General features: G+C 41.1%; 1 protein-coding gene across 2 annotated transcripts in view; it reads left to right on the top strand.

The window, feature by feature from the left end:
- The window catches only part of LOC124777523, a 202934-nt gene that overhangs the window by 66222 nt on the left and 117068 nt on the right, over positions 1-19644 (top strand). For both annotated transcript variants that reach the window (XR_007015744.1, XM_047252970.1), the window contains exon 2: positions 2994-3152. Coding sequence is in view for 1 of the 2 variants with exons in the window: in XM_047252970.1 (XP_047108926.1) it covers positions 2994-3152 (159 nt within the window). In the remaining variant the exon portion in view is untranslated. The remainder of the gene's footprint in view (positions 1-2993; positions 3153-19644) is intronic.

The raw sequence follows: 19644 nt of genomic DNA, 5'->3' as shown, positions 1-19644 counted from the left end.
CGGCTGTAACATCACATCTGTGGTATAAAACAATGGACACAGTCCAAATAAAGAGTATTTGATCTTTCACTTTTGTGCTTAAAATTTGTCATGTTCTCTTAATTTAAACAACATTTATTAACAATCTTTTATAAAATATCAATAATTTGCAATGAAAACAGGAATATTGTGTGCAGTAGGTAATTAGAGAGAATCAACGCGCATTTTTCATATAAATGGTGAGTAGATATGTGTTAATTATCCTGTATTTGATGAGTTTTATATTTAAAAGACGTAGGTATTCCAAATTGAACAAAAAAAAGCTCAAGGTGAGATTTGAACCAGCGATCCACGGACGTCAGCTTCGTACAGTATTCTACAACGCTACCGATTCCGTTGACTAAAACGCCCTTATTTTCCGAACACTTCAAAGGAGATTGTTTTCTGTAAAATTGTGAAAAACATAAAGAGCAATGTCTTTCTCGCCACTTTTTAGCAGTGTTCCGCCCGCGTTTTTCACTGCGACGCAGAAAGCAGCGTCAGCTATTTTTACACTACATATTAACAGTGCTACAATCACAGTATAACCTAGAGAGATGCGACTGTGCACGATTTTTGGAATAAAAACTACATACTAAATGATGACTAACGGAAACATTGATGGCTGTTAACACATTAAAATATCTTAAAGTTTCATTTACCGTAACATAGTAACAAGATGTCTAATACATAAGTAGGACCTACTTCCAAGAGCGTAACACTGCCAGTGTACGTGTGCCATGGCTGCTAACCAATCATTGCGTTTATGTTAGTTTGCATCAGGATTATTTTTATGACGAACAAAGTATAACTATATCTGGTGGGCCACCTGAATTCGCACATGCAACGTCCTGATTGGCTAACTTCAACTCCAATTAACTCAGAAAAGGCGCAAAGTGTCGAATTTTTTCCTTAACAATTATTTCTCAACACAATCTACCCTGCAGACTGTTTCTGAGCACCCTGTATAACAAGTCAATCTCTACTTATCCTTTCGATGCCTCCAGTAGTCCAGAGGCTCTAACTATCAATTCATTAATGCCCAATAAAGCAGCCCGTGTTTGATTCATGAAACGACTCAAATCTAATTATTTGCTGTTGCATGTTTATAATGACTAAAAACTAATTATTTTTTGTTTTATGTTCATTAAAATATGTTCCTGAATGCAAATATTATCATGACTGACTTTGGAACACACTGAAATGATTTCATTAACATGGTTCTTTATTTCAGATTCATAATTTGAACAATCACAACTAACAGTGGACACATCCCATGACTTCGCAGAACCCACTCATAACTACGATTACTGGCCTTCCATGGTGCCAACAACCTCTAAATTCAATCTTACATCAACGATACATGTTTTCTCTACTAGGATGGAAACAAAATGTTCTCTGTGATTTTACGATTTTATCAACAAAATTTTTTTGTTCATATAAAATGTGTTTCGTTATATTATTTGTATTTAAATTCTATGTTACTTGACCCATTTTTATTTAAACTGAATGTAATAAATACAAGGATGATTAGGTTCCTTCTTTTGCATAAAAGCATACCGAATATTCTCTATATAGCAGATAATATAAAGAAATAGAAATAACGGATAAATGCAATAGTAAAAGTAATAGTAAACTAAGCTCCCCTGCAAAAATAACTTACCGCGCAAATGCGACCAAAAGTGCTATCGGACCATTCATAGAGACCGGCATCCATCGATTCAATTTGGACAAAGAAAATCAGCTTAGGGCTGTCACACTGTTTTGTGTGTTGAGCAGTAGTCTTGAAAGTTAACTTCACGAGCTGGTTCGTCGACTAACTGCCCAAGATAATTTTTGGATAAAGCATTTAGAACTACATCGCACCCCCTCGTCTCTTGAGTCTCCCAGCCTATAGCTGGTAAGTTGAAATCTCCCGTGACTAGGAAATTTACATGAGAATTTTTTCAAGTTCTCTCTGAAATGTTCCCCCACTGCAACAGCTGCGGCGTGAAGTTCATAAAAGCAACCGATTAAAGAGTTGATTCACTTTCACCATGTATCTTTACCCATGCTATTTCGCATTCGAAGTCCTTAGTAATCTCAACAGATTTTATGCTATTATTTACCATGAACCTGCCTCCATCACCTTTATGATAATAATATCATTAGAAAATGAGCTTATAACCAACAAAAATGGCTCTGAGCACTATGGGACTTAACTTCTGAGGTCATCAGTCCCCTAGAACTTAGAACAACTTAAACCTAACGAACCTAAGGACATCACACACATCCATGCCCGAGGCAGCATTCGAACCTGCGACCGTAGCGGTCACGCGGTTCCAGACTGAAGCGCCTAGAACCGCACGGCAATACCGGCCGGCTACAACCAACGAAGTAGGTCGTGTAAAATAAGATGTGAAATATAAGCAAAAGTGCGATGTGTTGTGTGACAGAAATTTTCATTTATGTCACTTCTCGGGCTGAAATTAATTTCTTTGTCGTTTCAGCTATATGCTATAGAATTCCCAAAGACTATGAAAGGATATCTAATCAACAAAGGACAGGGAATAGGGAAATTTAACATAAAATCCTAGAATAGAAAATACAACAACAGTTAGCAACTCTTATTTGTTGTCAATGAATGTTGCATATGAACGTTTCAGTTCACAGAGGTAGGCCGGCGTTCCGAACAACCAAGTGAAATACTCCAATGAGAAAATTCGGAGGTTTTAGTAACAGCCGTGCAAAAATTAGAAATTCTTAAAATCAGAAAAGCTCAAAATTGAAAATAACTTTCAAGCGTGTTAAGTCCATAGGCTGAGTTTGGCCTTTTCGGATGTCACCGGAAAGTTTAGAAAGAATCCACCAAAGAAATGTTTGTGTCTCCATTATAATGTACATATGTCTTCTATGTGAGCCATAAATGTTTTACAAATTTATCTGCTGTCACTTGCAGTGAGTGGAACTGACAACTGTTGTCTTCCGTGCTCCAGGGCCCCTACTTCATAGATATGGAGGCTTTCGAGCCGTGCGATAACATCGGAACGCTGGGCATCAACTTCGAAGTCCGCCTCATTGTGGACTCCGACAACAACACCGTCTACGAAGGAGACCTCACTTTTCCGTACGACTTGAGCGATCCAGAGATGACGGCAAGTAACCTGACTCTAAAATTTGTCGCTCTGCTATGCGATGATCTCATGTGCGACGCTACGTTAAGTGCAAATCAGAAACTGAGAAATTTTGAGGAGTGGATATAACAGACGGAATACTTACTACATACTAATGGCTTAGGAAAGAAAAGGAAAGCACCGCCGTTCTGGCCACAGGTGGGAAAATCGAGTCCGACCGACCACTGTTCCATCCTAAGCCAAGAGTGTCATCGAGATATGGTATGGAGGGGCAGGGGGTCAGCCCACCGCTGTCCCGGCCGTTGCATGGTTAGCACACCTGGTGCTGCTGCTCCTCGGTTAGTAGCACCTAAATTGGCATCACGAGGCTGACTGCACACCGTTCCACGCCTCCTTTTTTTTCTTTTTAAATCATGAGTCTCCTCACTGGTTTGATGCAGCCCGCCACGAACTCTTCATTTGCGTCAACGTCTTCATTTCAGGGTAGCACCAGCACCCTATGTCCTCAACAATTATTTGTTGAGTGTATTCAAATCTCTGTCTTCCAAATCTCTGTCTTTTAGTCGCTACAGCTCCCACTAGTACAATAGTTTCATGAAGTCGTAGGACATATTCTGCCATCCTGTCCTTTCTTGGTGTCAGTGTTTTCCATGTGTTCCTTTCTTCATCGATTCTGTAGACACACTCCTCGTTCTTTATGTTATCAGTCCACCCAATTTTCAACATTCTTCTGGAGCACCACATCTCAAACGCTTCGATTCTCTTCTGTTTCGGTTTTCCCATTGTCCATGATTCACTACCATAGAATGCTGTGCTCCAAACATACATTTCCAAAGATTTCTTCATCTAGTTAAGGCCAATGATGCCCTCCTTACCTCGGTCGTCTTGGGTTATTTTGTTCCCAGGATAGCAGAATTCCTATACTTCGTTATCAAAAGTTTTGATGTTGACTTTCCCGCTATTCTCATTTCTGCAACATCTCTTTTTCCGGTTTACCCTCAGTCGATATTCTGAATTCATTAGATTAGTCATTTGGTCCAACAGGTCCTGTCGTTCTTCTTCACTTTGACTGAGGGTAGCAATGTCATCAGGCAGTTGTATCATTGATATCTCATCACCCTGTATTTTAATCCCATTCTTCAACCTTACTTTTATTTCTGTCATAGTTCGTTCGATGTACGGATTGAACAGCAGGGGCGAAAGATTGCATCCCTATCTTACATTTTTTTTAATCCGAGCACTTTGTTCTTCGTCTTTCAGTCTTATTACTCCCCTTTGGTTCTTCCACATGTTGTATATTACCCTCCTTTTCATATAGCTTACTCCTATTTTTCATAGAATTTCGAACATCTTGCTCCATTTCACATTGTCGAACGGTTTGTCTAGGTCGACGAGTACTATAAGCGTGTCATGATTTTTCTTCAGCTTTTCTAACAAATTCTCAGTTTTCCTTTCCAATCTTTGCATGTTGTTCTAGTCAGAAGCTTGAGCTGAGTGTCTGATAGTTTCTGCAATATCTGCCATTGCTATCGGCGGTACTGAGTGAATATTTTTCCGAAAGTCTAATGGTACGTTGTCAGTCTCATAGATCCTACACACGGACTTGAATAATCGTTTGATTGCGACATCCCCCAAATTTCTAAGTTTGGGCGGAATGTTATCTATCCCTTTGACTTTATTTGATCTCAAGTCTTCCAGGCCTCCTACCAAGGGAAAATCTCTTACGTTTAGTTTTGGGAACAGCTGAATGAAAACAATGGATTCAGTCAGCAGGCAGAAAACAGTCGACTCATTCTGTTCAATGTGTGTGTATCCACTGAGTTCATTCTTTTGAGTGTAGCCAGTCTGTGGGAATAATTATGAAAACAGTCGACACGGTCCGTTGTTGTTTTCCGTACTGACTGAATAACATATTTTTTTCCTTCCAATAGAAAACATTGTGTTGCTTTTCTGTCGGTTGAACCACTTACCAATTACTTGTTCTTTCAACTGAAACCATTCGTTAGTGTTTTCGTTGTCTGAGCTATCCATTCATTCTCTTGAGTGAAATCAATCCACAGTATTTTCATTATCTGAACTGAAACAATGATGTACAGTATACACGTATCCCCGGAGGAGAGCTCTAGCTGGGAGATACTGTTGCGCCAAATTTAAAATAAGCATTATATAATATTCACTTAATTATATATGGAAAAGACTAACTCTTCTCTTCGTGCTTTAAAATTGATTAATATATTGCTGTGGAGTAAGTGGTTACATATGCAGTTGACAAGCGACAAACTAAGCTGATGTATCGTTGGGGTACCCTTAGGGGTACGTGGAGGAGAAATGAACATTGCCAGATTTTAGTGATTGCTTTTCATTTTACTTAAGATGTGTGATGAAATCCATTAATCGAAAAACATTTGAATTTAATCCTTCAATAATTATTCAGTCATTTATATGTGTGGAAGAAGATTGTGCACAAAACTGCGTTACCAGCTACGTAAGTACGTAGTTTTCGCACCTACTTGCGCTTGCCACCTTCGGTACTGTGTGGATGATATATATGCACACAATCCTCTTAATATGTTACAGCTTCTAAATCGTAGCAGGTACGATATTTCAGTATTCAAATTCATACGTTGGTGCTTCATGTTTGGCTATCTCTGGCCATCACTGTAAACAGTCGTTAACACATTCGCATCCCCCTGTGCCGCTGAAAGCGACAACTGGAGTCTTCTGATGTCGGGTGCATTCAGTTGTGAGTGGAAGAATTTACCGTTTTGGCACTGTTAAATAATTGTTCTTGACTAGACTCAGCTATAGCTTGTTGTCATTGTTATTGTCTTTCCGATGTTAGGTTTTTATTCAGTGCCAATAAGAAACTTTCAGTTCAGTTTTTAGGTGTGGGTGTTTACTTAATAGTGAACTTCGTGTCTGGATCAAAATGCCGAACGTTCATTGGTGTGGGAATGGAAGGATTCATGCGGCTGGGTGGAAAGTGTACCTCAAGACAAATTCAAAGTGGTATGCTATGAACCACGGGTCCTGCCGTTGGTTAGGCGTCTTGCGTGCCTCAGCGATGCAGATACCAGTACTGCAGGCACGGAAAAGAGAATATACGGAATGGAAACTAGGCCTCTTAGTCAGTCCATGCGCCAAAATTTAGTGCGCATGCGCGAATAGTTCCATACTGAAACCGACTAAACAGTTGTGTTTGAAGCCACAGGCAAACGGATACGTTTTGTTCATTTATTAACTGTAGATTTTAGCTGCTGAGCTTACGTATAAGTAAACAGATAATGAGGAGTAGCAAGAGAGTAAGACCATACAGGAAAGTAACGAGCGGTCCCCACAAAGCGGCTGATAGTACATGAGAATAATGAGTGTTTTTCATTTTCTTGCTGTAACCAATAAAAGCTTATTAAACAGTATAAAATACTATACGTAAGTAAAGGTAACCTACAATCAACTTCTGGAGTAAATTTTTCAGTAGAGGTTGTTCTTTTCCTTCAAAAAATTAATGCAACTTGTTTAACAACTGCGAATTTTCTTCACAATTATATACTGTATAAAACATTTCATTCCGAGGAAACTAACTGGAGCACAAAACTGATTTCTTTCATGTTTTTAGTTTAATATCACAGCTCGATGATGAAGTGTGTCTTAATTTGTTATCGGTCATAGTTACTGTGATGCTTAATTTCCCAGCACACCTGCAGCATAAAATTAAGGGTTGCGGTGAAAAACGTGGTTTCTGGGTTCGTTGCATAGTTCGTTATAGGTGATACATTGCTGTGTACTAAATGTAGCTAATACATCGAAATTTTTAAAGTTAGAAGGAAAGCCACGTCTCATTACAGTCTGGAGAAAATAGAAGTTAAATTATTTCACTTGAGTGCGCTTTCGTAGATGTGCTGCCTGACGGTGACACGTGCAATTAGCCTGCAACTCAGTCATGAATAGATCGTGCAGATAAGTGCACATTTCTCTAATTAGTGATTCCAATTTATTATTTTACTTGTTAATGGATAAAAAGAAGACATTCCACGGCGACAGTTACATAATGGAAAAGCTGGAATTCATCTCATTCATGACAAAAGTTCCTCTGTGACACTTATTAGCCATTTATCAAACTACTATGATTCATATTACGTAATGCGTTAGAGTGAACTAAAAGGTCTGGACCTAATTGAAAACATTTGTAGAAATTAGATTTTAATGCAGCCTCCTGTTTTCATTTAAAGCAATACTTATGTTAATTCGAAATCAATTTGCTGACTCTGAATAACTTGGCACCAGCTATGTTAGGTGTAGGTAGATACACTAACTGCTGGTGACATGTGAAAATTTGTGCTGGACCAGGGCTCAAACCCGTATTTCCTGCCTATCGCGAGCAGTCGCCCTTACCACAATTTTTTTTTCTTTTCGTTCCATGTATCTCTTGCTTCGTCAATTTTTCGTTATCTGTTGTCCGCAGATGTCGCATGACACCCCTCATATTCCTTCGATGAAAACTGCACTCAGTTTTTTCAACACAGAAGGTTGCCAGGCGTACGACCGAACATGCTAAGCCACCGTGTCGACATTGAATGGTTAGCAGACGGGGCTTCCGTGTTAATCGACAATCGGTGTCAGTCCGAACAATTTAATGTTATTCACCTGGATAGGAGGATTGTAAATGGTGAGACAAAAGTTGTGCCAACGAACCATTTCGGCTAGCCGTCACGCCAATTTATTTCGAATTTATTTCAGACGGCTGTCAGTCTCCATTAACGACTACTCATCCAGACATGCAAGTAAATAAGTGTTACCTTCAAGTTGAAGACACGAAAAAAATTCCAGCACTAATACAAACACTGCAACTTTTGCAGGGAATCACGTAACAACTGTTCCCGTTGAAAGTGTACTTGATTTATCGGCTCAAAGACCTATAAAATAATTATAAGGTAAAATAAAATTGAAACTTCCTGGCAGATTAAAACTGTGTGCCCGACCGAGACTCGAACTCGGGACCTTTGCCTTTCGCAGGCAAGTGCTTTACCAACTGAGCTACCGAAGCACGACTCACGCCCGCTACTCACAGCTTTACTTCTGCCAGTACCTCGTCTCCTACCTTCCAAACTTTACAGAAGCTCTCCTGCGAAATAAAATTGTTGGAAAGAAAAAGCCGATATTTACAAAACAAAGTAACTTCATTGACATCTGAAGCTAAAAGCGGAGGCAGATCACAGCTTGCATATGTGAACAGCAATTAATTTAAAAGCCCACGTTATAAGTTTTAACTAAAGGCTTATAAATTCCTAAAGTTTTCATTTAGTTAGTTAAATTGCATCCGTTTCGTAAGAATGTTCATTTCGAGGCGTAGCAGTAAGCAGCTATCATTTCGCGTTTGCTCGGTTTCAGTATGGCGTTGAGCACAACGCTTGACTTGATATAAATCAAAAGAACCGCCCCCTGCTTTCCTTTGTGCATACTGTCTATTCCGTACTGTATGTGCAACCATAACGGACGGCTATCTCTTGAGAGCCCAGACAAACGTATGGTTCCTAAAGAGGGGTAGCAACCTTTTCAGCAGTAAAAGAGGCGACAGTCTGGATAATTGACTAATCTGGTCTCGTAACATCAGTCAAAATGGTCTTGCTGTGTTGGTACTACGGACGGCTGAAAGCAAGGGGAAACTACAGCCATAATTCATTTCGGAGGACTCACAGCTCTACTGTACTGTTAAACGACGGTGCCACCCTCTTGAGTAAAATACGAGGGCGGTTCAGAAAGTAACCTCCGATTGGTCACAGTGCGGGTTGTGTGGGGAGTAGCGACGCCATCTGTGCGTTCACGCACTCAACAGGTCAGTCGGCATCAAGGTGTGGTCGAGTGAACGTCGTACCTGCGCTAGTTTAGTTTTTGTGGCAGTTTGAAATGTGTGCTGCAATAGAAAACTCCGCCAAATGTGAAGTGCGTGCTGTCATAAGGTTTTTTACAGCCAAAGGATATTCTGCTGCAGCTATTCATCGTGAGCTTTGTGCCGTGTACGGACCAAGAGTTATGAGTGAAGGAGTTGTCCGTGAATGGGTACGTTTATTTAAAAGTGGACGAGAAAACGTTCATGATGAAGAGAGGAGTGGTAGACCATCATTGGTGACTGACGAACTCGTTCAGACAGTTGATGCAAAAGTTCGTGAAAATCGACGTTTCTCAATGTCGGAGTTGTCTACTGGTTTTCCACAGATTTCTAAGACTCTCTTGTACGAGATAGTGACAGCAAGATTGGGTTACCGTAAGTTCTGTGCACGATGGGTGCCCAAAATTCTTACCGACCACCACAAAACTCAAAGAATGGCCTCTGCATTAGACTTTCTGTCACGTTATGAAGACGAAGGAGAACCATTGTTAAACAGAATCGTGACCGATGACGAAACCTGGATTAAGTACGTGAACCCTGAGACAAAAGAACAATCAAAGATGTGGGCACATTCAAATTCGCCTACCAAACCAAGAAAAGACTCGCAAGATTTTTCTGCCAGAAAACTGATGGCAACGGTGTTTTGGGATGCCAAAGGGGTGTTGTTGGTTGAATTCATGGAACGTGGTACGACCATTAATCAAGACGTGTACTGTGAAACAATAAAAAAGTTACGACGGGCTATACAGAACAAACGCCGTGGTATGCTGACTTCCGGTATCGTTTTTTTGCACGATAATGCCCGTCCTCACTCTGCTCGCAGAACAACGGCCCTTCTTGAGTCCTTCAAGTGGGACGTTATCAACCATCCACCTTACAGCCCAGACCTGGCGCCAAGTGATTATCACCTCTTCATGCATTTGAAGAAATCGCTCGGGTCACAGCGGTTTGATGACGACGAAGAGCTCAAAGATGCGGTCACAGGCTGGCTCCAGGCACAAGCGGGTGATTTTTATGCAGAAGGAATTTCAAAGCTTGTGAAGAGATACGATAAGTGCCTCAATCGCTATGGAGACTATGTAGAAAAATAGTGCAAAGATGTAGTTGTAAGATATATATATTAAAATATTTTTGTTTAACTTGGTGTATTTTTTTAAATCAACCAGAGGCTACTTTCTGAACGGCCCTCGTATTTCGGAGGTAATATTCGGATCCAAGGGGCAGGGATTACCCTGGAGAATGTCGTCACCAGGAGAAACAAAACTGGCGTCTACTATTCGGAGTGTGGAATGTTACATTCCTTAGTACGACAAGTAGATTAGAAAATTTCGAAAGGGAAACGGGTAGACTGAAGTTAGATATTGTTAGATATAGTGGGAATTGGTGAACTTTGGTGGAGAGGAACAGCACTTCTGGTCAAGTGAATACAGGGCCTTAAAGACAAAACCAAAGGCCGCGCGGGATTAGCCGAGCGGTCTGAGGCGCTGCAGTCATAGACTGTGCGGCTGGTCCCAGTGGAGGTTCGAGTGTGTGTGTTTGTCCTTAGGATAATTTAGGTTAAGTAGTGTGTAAGCTTAGGGACTGATGATCTTAGCAGTCAAGCCTCATAAGATTTCACACACATTTGAACAAAATCAAACAGTGGTAAGGTAGGAGTATGTTTAATAATGAATAAGAAAATAGGAATGCAGGTAAGTTTCTATGAGCAGTATAGTAAATGCATTATCATAGCGAAGATAGACAATAAGCCGACACTCACCACAGTAGTACAAGTTGACTTGCCAATTACTTTCATAGCTGATAAGGAGATTGGTGAAACGGATGACGAGATAAAAGAAATTATTCAGATAGCTATGAAACACGAAAATTTAATTGTGATAGAATTCGACAGTAGGAAAAGGAAGAGAAGGGAAAATAGTAGACGTATATGGATGGGGAAAAGGGGCGAAATAAGAAGCCACCTGGTAGAATTTTGTACAGAGCGTAATTTAATCATCGCTAACGCTTGGTTTAAGAATCACTAAAAAACGGTTGTGTACGTGGAAGAGACCTGGAGACGCTGGAAGATTTTGATTTGATTAGATAATGGTAAGACAGATGTTTCACAACCAGATTTTAAACTGTAAGACATTTGCAGGTGTTGACATGGACTCTAACTACAGTTTATTGTTTATGAACTATAGATTAAATCTTAAGAAATCTCAAAAAAGTGGGAAATTAAGGAGATTGGACATGGACAATTTGAAAGTACGAGAGGCTAATGAGAGCTTCAGAGGAAGCATCAGGCAACGATTGACTGAACAGGGGAAAGGAATACATAGAAGACAAATGAGTAGCTTTCAGAGATGAAATAGTGAAGGCAGCAAAGGGTCAAATAGGTAAACATACAAGGCCCAGTAGAAACCTTTGGATATCACAGCAGATATTGAGTTAAACTGATGAAAAGATAAAAGATAAAAATATAGAAAATTAAGTGGGCTAAAGGGAATAGAAACGTCTAAAAAAACTAAACTGACAGGAAGTGCAAAATAGGTAAGAAGGAATCGCTATAGAACTAATGTAGGGATTCAGAATTAAAACTCATAGAGGGCGACAAAGAGATGAATAGCGTAAGGATTCAGAAGAATGTTTGTTTGTAGTAATTATTCGGAGATGAGAGGCATCTACAGAATAGAGTAGCATGGAGAGCTGCATTAAACCAGTCTTCGGACTGAAGACCACAACAGCAACAACAGGCAGTATCTGCAATGATTATCCATGTTCTGAAACATATTAACTAAAGAAATTGTAAGAAAATTATCGAACGATGGCAAATATTTCTCGCGAAAGAAGTTCCTACGACAAGTGACAACATATACCTAAAAAGCAAGTGTTAAGTCACTAAACTATCAAAATTTATTATCTTATGTGCTTTCTGTTCCCGTCACCCCCATCTTTTACAGCAAGAGAATTGTCAGTTTTGAGTGCAAATCATTGGGAAAAGAGAGAGCTTCAGTGAACTGAAATAAAAAGTAATTTTTCATTTATTTGAAAATAAATTCATACTGTAGCATCAGTTTAAAAACCAAACAAAACGCCAACTTAAATACCAGAAGGATGAAAAATTGGTATTTAGGTCAACAGATATATAAATTTACAAAATACTTCATCTTCCCTAAAAATAATATACTTTATTGGGCTTGAAAAAGTTGGCAACATTATTCATGTTCCATTTGTAACCAAAATATATATAAGAGAAATAACTCAAAGCTGGAGACTGAGTAAAACATACATACAAGTCACCAGCGGGAAAGTGCTCCTACCGGATCACAAAGAAGTCGAATAAGCTTATCTAAAGATGACAGATTTTCAAAAGTGAGACCCCTTTGGAAACTCTTGAATGAGCTTTCAATAACGAAAGACTGCTATGTGTTGATGAGGCCATGATTCCGTATTGTGGTAGACATGGAACAAAGCAACGTATGGCATGTAAACCGATTAGGTTTGCTTATAAAGTCTGGTGTCTTTGCACAAGAGTAGTGTAACTAGTTCAAGGTCAATTATACCAGGTTGCTGCGACAGACCTGAGCTTGGTGTAGGGGGTTCAGTTGTGTTTGACCTAGTATCGTAACTTCCCTTTGAGAATGAACAGAGATATGATTTCTTTTTTGATAACTTTTTTACTTCATTGCCACTTTTGGATGAACTAAAATGAAAGGGCTGCATTGGAACAGGAACAATTCGCTCAAATAGAATAGAGGGTGCTCCTCTGCAAGACCATAAACTGAAAAAGGTTCCAAGAGGAACATATGACCAAGTAACCAATAATAAATCAGGATTGATTGACTCTCTACCATGACGACAGCATTGTTACCATCACTTCAAACAGAAGTGCAGTTCAACCGGCTGGACAATCCAAACGATACAGTAGGTGTGACAGAAAGTTTATTGAAACAATTACTCCTGCTGCGTTGTTAGCTAACATCGGAAGATTGGACAGAGTAGATGAAAATATTGGAAAATACAGGATTAATTTCAGAACGAAAAAATAGTACTACCAACCTCTTACTTTTCCACTAAATGCATCAATAAACAATGCTTGGTCGCTGTGTAGACAAACAATGCAATATAAGGGTAATCCACAGGATCTACTTGGCTACACAAGGTATGTGGTCAACAGTTACTTTCAAAAGTACAGCTCATGACAGTCATCTGCCCATCCAGTGCGAAATCCAAAAGCCTTACATGAAAGGGTGCTCAATGATGTATGCTACGATGGACAAGATCATCTGATTGTATCATTAGGCAAACAACTAAGACGTGGCCAGTTCAAGAAGAACACAACAAAACATTGTAGGAAATGTAAAATTCCTTTGTATGCAAATTGTTATGTGCAGTTTCATACAAACTAAAGTTCAAACTGAACTCATTAAAACACTGTTAATCTTGTTTATTCCTTATTTTGTTATATATTCACATTTTGTGTAATCTATAAATGAGGTGTATAAAATATGTAGCGAGAAAAATAAACACAGACGTGAAAAATTTACATTCGCTTCTCACAGCATTACATGCACGGTACCTGTACCCTCTCATTCCCACTGTTCCATTTTTGGAACGTCCATTCTTTGTACTAAATATATTGTTACAATCACGAAAGTGGTATTCTGGTTTATCAACACTTCAAATATAAGATTAAACACGAATCCGTAATAGATTAGAATGGCAAACCTTCTTGGAATCAAACGGGCTAAGTTCGACTGGGACGAAATTCGTCGTGCAGTCAGCAGATGACCACAGAGTATTATAAAACTCCTCCCCCACTCGACATTCACCTTACTGGTGTGATAGTATCCAATACAACTTACACGATGTGGATACTGCGCTATACCTTGTGCTAGAGAGACTGAAACATTGGCTGCCAAGCATACACTGTGCATACAATGTGTTGTGACGTAACAAGACTGTTACGCCACACGGTAGTAGCCAAAAGAAAGGCACGCTATTTTAACGCTGTGGCCGATAGTGCACGCACAGCAATAAGCAGCCGGTGTGAAGTCTGGAACATGAGAACTTATGAATGAATAAGAAGAAAAGTATGTAGATGCTTTTTACTTATCTTTTTAATTATCCTTGGAATACATCTGTCTTGAATACTAGTAAGCTATAGGCACTGATACAAATGTCTCCTTGTTAGTTCGTAGCCATTAACTTCTGATGGCTATTATGTCTCTCGGCTAATGAGAGAGAAAGGCTTCGTACCACTGGGCGATAGCTAGGTTCGCGTACAACTGGGCGGTAGCTTGGTTCTCGTACAACTGGGGCGGAGTCCACTATCGTATCACGAGACCTGCCTTGGTGGTGGCGCTAGGTCTGCGATCACAGTGGCGACACGCGGGTCCGACATGTACTACATGGACCGCGGCCGATTTAAACTACCACCTAGCAAGTGTGGTGTCTGGCGGTGACACCACACAATGATGTTGTAAACTCCCTATGTGTGCATAGTGTACATGTTGATGATTTGGAACAGTACCTTTATTTATGCATGAATGCCGAGCCGAAAGAGAAACATCTTATGGGTACATGTGAAAAATTGAGTATTGCGAAATACCTACAGGTTTCAAGGAAATACACACAGAATTTACTAAACATCAGAAAGGTTTATTTGGGAAATATTGTGCAGGTGCAAAGAAGATAAAGAAAGAATCCCAGGACTTTTTTGAAACACTTCATCCGATGTATGATATTTAAATAAATAATATTTGTGTGTAATCTTAAAATGTGTTTGTGTTTTCTTTCATAGCTCTTTCTCATCATAGTCCAACTATTACACTTAAATGCTGCACCTACACCCATACAGCAGCATGCAGTTGCCTCAGACACTCCCTCATCACCCAAACTCAATGATGAAGTTACTTTTCATGGGTATATACTGGGTGGTCCATTGATAGTGACCGGGCCAACTATCTCACGAAATAAGCATCAAACGAAAGAACTACAAAGAACGAAACTTGTCTAGCTTGAAGGGGGAAACCAGATGGAGCTATGGTTGGCAAGCTTGATAGTGCTGCCATAGGTCAAACGGATATCAACTGCGATTTTTTCAATAGGAACCCCCACTTTTTATTACATATTCGTGTAGTACGTAAAGAAATATGAATGTTTTAGTTGGACCACTTTTTTCGCTTTGTGATAGATGGCGCTGTAATAGTCACAAACGTATAAGTACGTGGTATCACGTAACATTCCGCCAGTGCGGATGGCATTTGCTTCGTGATACATTACCCGTGTTAAAATGGGCCGTTTACCAATTGCGGAAAAGGTCGATATCGTGTTGATGTATGGCTATTGTGATCAAAATGCCCAGCGGCTGTGTGCTAGGTATGCTGCTCGGTATCGTGGACGACATCATCCAAGTGTACGGACCGTTCGCCGGATAGTTACGTTATTTAAGGAAACAGGAAGTGTTCAGGCACATGTGAAACGTCAACTACGACCAGCAACAAATGATGATACCCAAGTAGGTGTTTTAGCTCCGGTCGCGGCTTATCCGCAAATCAGTAGCAGACAAATTGCGCGAGAATCAGGAATCTCAAAAACGTCGGTGTTGAGAATGCTACATCAACATCGATTGTACCCGTACCATATTTCTATGCACCAGGAATTGCATGGCGACGACTTTCAACGGCATGTACAGTTCTGCCACTGGGCACGAGAGAAATTACAGGACGATGACAGATTTTTTTGCACGCGTTCTATTTAGCGACGAAGCGCCATTCACCACAGCGGTAACGTAAACCGGCATAATATGCACTACCGGTATTGGGCAACGGAAAATCCACGATGGCTGCGACAAGTGGAACATCAGCGACCTTGGCGGGTTAATGTATGGTGCGGCATTTTGGGAGGAAGGATAATTGGCGCCCATTTTAACGATGGCTGTCTAAATGGTGCAATGTATTCTGATTTCCTACGCAATGTTGTATCGATGTTACTACAAAATATTTCACTGCATGACAGAATGGCGATGTACTTCCAACATGATGGATGTCCAGCACATAGCTCGCGTGCGGCTGAAGCGGTATTGAATAGCATATTTCATGACAGGTGGATTGGTCGTCGAAGCACCATACCATGGCCCGCACGTTCACCGGATCTGACGTACCCGGATTTCTTTCTGTGGGGAAAGTTGAAGGATATTTGCTATCGTGATCCACCGACAACGCCTGACAACATGCGTCAGCGCATTGTCAATGCATGTGCGAACATTACGGAAGGCGAACTACTCGCTGTTGAGAGGAATGTCGTTACACGTACTGCCAAATGCATTGAGGTTGACGGACATCATTTTGAGCATTTATTGCAATAATGTAAAATTTACAGAAAATCACGCTGTAACAGCATGCGTTCTCAGAAATAATAAGTTCACAAAGGTACATAGATCACATTGGAACAACCGAAATAAAATGTTCAAACCTATTACGTTCTCTATTTTAATTTAGAAAACCTACCTGTTACCAACTGTTCGTCTAAAATTATGAGCCATATGTTTGTGACAATTACAGCGCCATCTATCACAAAGCGAAAAAAGTGGTCCAACTAAAACATTCACATTTATTTACGTACTACACGAATATGTAATAAAAATGGGGGTTCCTATTAAAAAAAACGCAGTTGATATCCGTTTGACCTGTGGCAGCGCCCTCTAGCGAGCCAACCATAGCGCCATCTGGTTTGCCCCTTCAAGCTAGACAAGTTTCGTTCTTTGTAGTTTTTTCGTTTGACGCTTATTTCGTGAGGTATTTGGCACGGTCACGATCAATGGATCACCCTGTATATATACTGAAGCACCCAGAAAACTGGTATAGGCATGTGTATTAAAATATCTAAATAGGCAGAATACGGCGCTGCGATTCGAAACGACCATACAAGATAGCAAGTGTCTGGCGTAGCTGGTAGATCGGTTACAGCTGCTACAATGGCAGGTTAACATCTCCGAGATATCAATGAAGTGGGGATTTTCCCATACGATCATTTCACAAGTATACCGTGAATATCAGGAATTCGGTAAAACATCAAAAGTCCGACATCGCTGTGACCGAAAAAAGAACATGAAAGAACGGCACCAACGACGACTGAAGAGAATCGTTCAACGTGACAGAAGTGCAACCCTTTCGGAAATTGCTGCAGATTTCAATGCTGGGTCAGCAACAAGTGTCAGCGTGAGAAACACTCAATGAAACATCATCGATATGGGCTTTCGGAGCTGAAGACCCACTCGTGTACCCTTGATGACTTGCCTACACAAAGCCAGACGCATCGCCTGGGTCTGTCAACGTTGACTTTGAACTGTTGATGACTGGAAACATGTTGCCTGGTCGGACGACTCTCATTACAAATTGTATTGAGCGGAAAGGCGTGAACGGGTATGGAGACAATCTCATGAACCCAAGGACCCAACGACAATTCGCGCCCCCATCGTGCACATCTTGGGAATGACTTCTTTCAGGATAACGACATTGCTCGACTAGAGTGGCTAGCATGTTCTCCAGACATGAACCCTTGCGAACGCGCCTGGGATAGATTGAAAAGGGCTGTTTGTGGACGACGTGACCCATCAATCACCCTGATGGATCTACGCCAAATCGCAATTGAGGAATGAAACAATCTGGAGCAAGAGCGCCTTGATGAACTTGTGGATGGTATGCCACGACGAATACAGGCATGCATCAATGCAAGAGGACGTGCTACTGGGTATTAGAGGTACCGGTGTGTACTGCAATCTGAACCTCCAAGTCTGAACGTCTCGTTATATGGTGGTACAACACGCAAAGTGTGGTTTTCATGAGCAATAAAAAGGGAGGAAATGATGTTTATGTTGATCCCTATCCCAATTTTATGTACAGGTTCCGAAACTCTCTGAACCGAGGTGATGCAAAACTTTTTTTGATATGTGTATAATGTACAGGGTGAGTCACCTAACGTTACCGCTGGATATATTTCGTAAACCACATCAAATACTGACGAATCGATTCCACAGACCGAACGTGAGGAGAGGGGCTAGTGTAATTGGTTAATACAAACCATACAAAAATGCACGGAAGTATTTTTTTAACACAAACCTACATTTTTTGAAATAGAACCCCGTTAGTTTTGTTAGCACATTTGAACACATAAACAAATACGTAATCAGTGCCGTTTGTTGCATTGTAAAATGTTAACTACATCCGGAGATATTGTAACCTAAAGTCGACGCTTGAGTACCACTCCTCCGCTGTTCGATCGTGTGTATCGGAGAGCACTGAATTACGTAGGGATCCAAAGGGAACGGTGATGGACCTTAGGTACAGAAGAGACTGGAACAGCACATTACGTCCACATGCTAACACCTTTTTATTGGTCTTTTTCACTGACGCACATGTACATTACCATGAGGGGTGAGGTACACGTACATACGTGGTTTCCGTTTTCAATTACGGAGTGTAATAGAGTGTGTCCCGACATGTCAGGCCAATAGATGTTCAATGTGGTGGCCATCATTTGCTGCACACAATTGCAATCTCTGGCGTAATGAATGTCGTACACGCCGCAGTACATCTGGTGTAATGTCGCCGCAGGCTACCACAATACGTTGTTTCATATCCTCTGGGGTTGAAGGCACATCACGGTACACATTCCCCTTTAACGTACCCCACAGAAAGAAGTCCAGAGGTGTAAGATCAGGAGAACGGGCTGGCCAATTTATGCGTCCTCCACGTCCTATGAAACACCCGTCGAACATCCTGTCAAGGGTCAGCCTAGTGTTAATTGCGGAATGTGCAGGTGCACCATCATGCTGATACCACATACGTCGACGCGATTCCAGTGGGACATTTTCGAGCAACGTTGGCAGATCATTCTGTAGAAACGCGATGTATGTTGCAGCTGTTTGGGCCCCTGCAATGAAGTGAGGACCAATGAGGTGGTCGCCAATGATTCCGCATCATACATTTACAGTCCAAGGTCGCTGTCGCTCTACCTGTCTGAGCCAGCGAGGATTGTCCACGGACCAGTAATGCATGTTCCGTAGATTCATTGCCCCGTGGTTTGTGAAACCCGCTTCATCGGTAAACAGGTAGAGCTGCAACGCATTCTCTGTTAATCCCCATTGACAGAATTGCACTCGATGATTAAAGTCATCACCATGTAACTGCTGATGTAGCGACACATGAAACGGGTGAAAGCGGTGACGATGCAGTATGCGCATGACACTACTTTGACTCAGTCCACCGGCTCTCGCAATGTCCCGTGTACTCATGTTTGGGTTCATGGCAACAGCAGCTAACACACCAACTGCACCCGCTTCTCCTGTGACGGGTCTGTTACGGACCCGTTTGCGTGCTACGGCCATACCTGTTGCATACAGTTAGCGGTAGATGTTTTGCAATGTGCGGCACGTTGGATGCTCTCTGTCCGGGTACCGTTCTGCATACACCCTGCAGGCTTCAGCTGCATTTCGTCGCCACTCGCCATAGATGAGTATCATCTCCGCCTTTTCAGAGTTCGAATACACCATGGTCACAGTTCCTACAACACTACACAATCACAGACGTCTAGTAACACGGGGTACTACAGTTGGTCTGTTGCGGAGACGAATGCAGAATA

This window comes from Schistocerca piceifrons, chromosome 2 (genome assembly GCF_021461385.2).
Source record: "Schistocerca piceifrons isolate TAMUIC-IGC-003096 chromosome 2, iqSchPice1.1, whole genome shotgun sequence".
NCBI lineage: Eukaryota > Metazoa > Arthropoda > Insecta > Orthoptera > Acrididae > Schistocerca > Schistocerca piceifrons.
The sequence above is the reverse complement of the archived record's forward strand: the minus strand, read 5'-3'. Positions and strand labels throughout refer to the sequence as shown.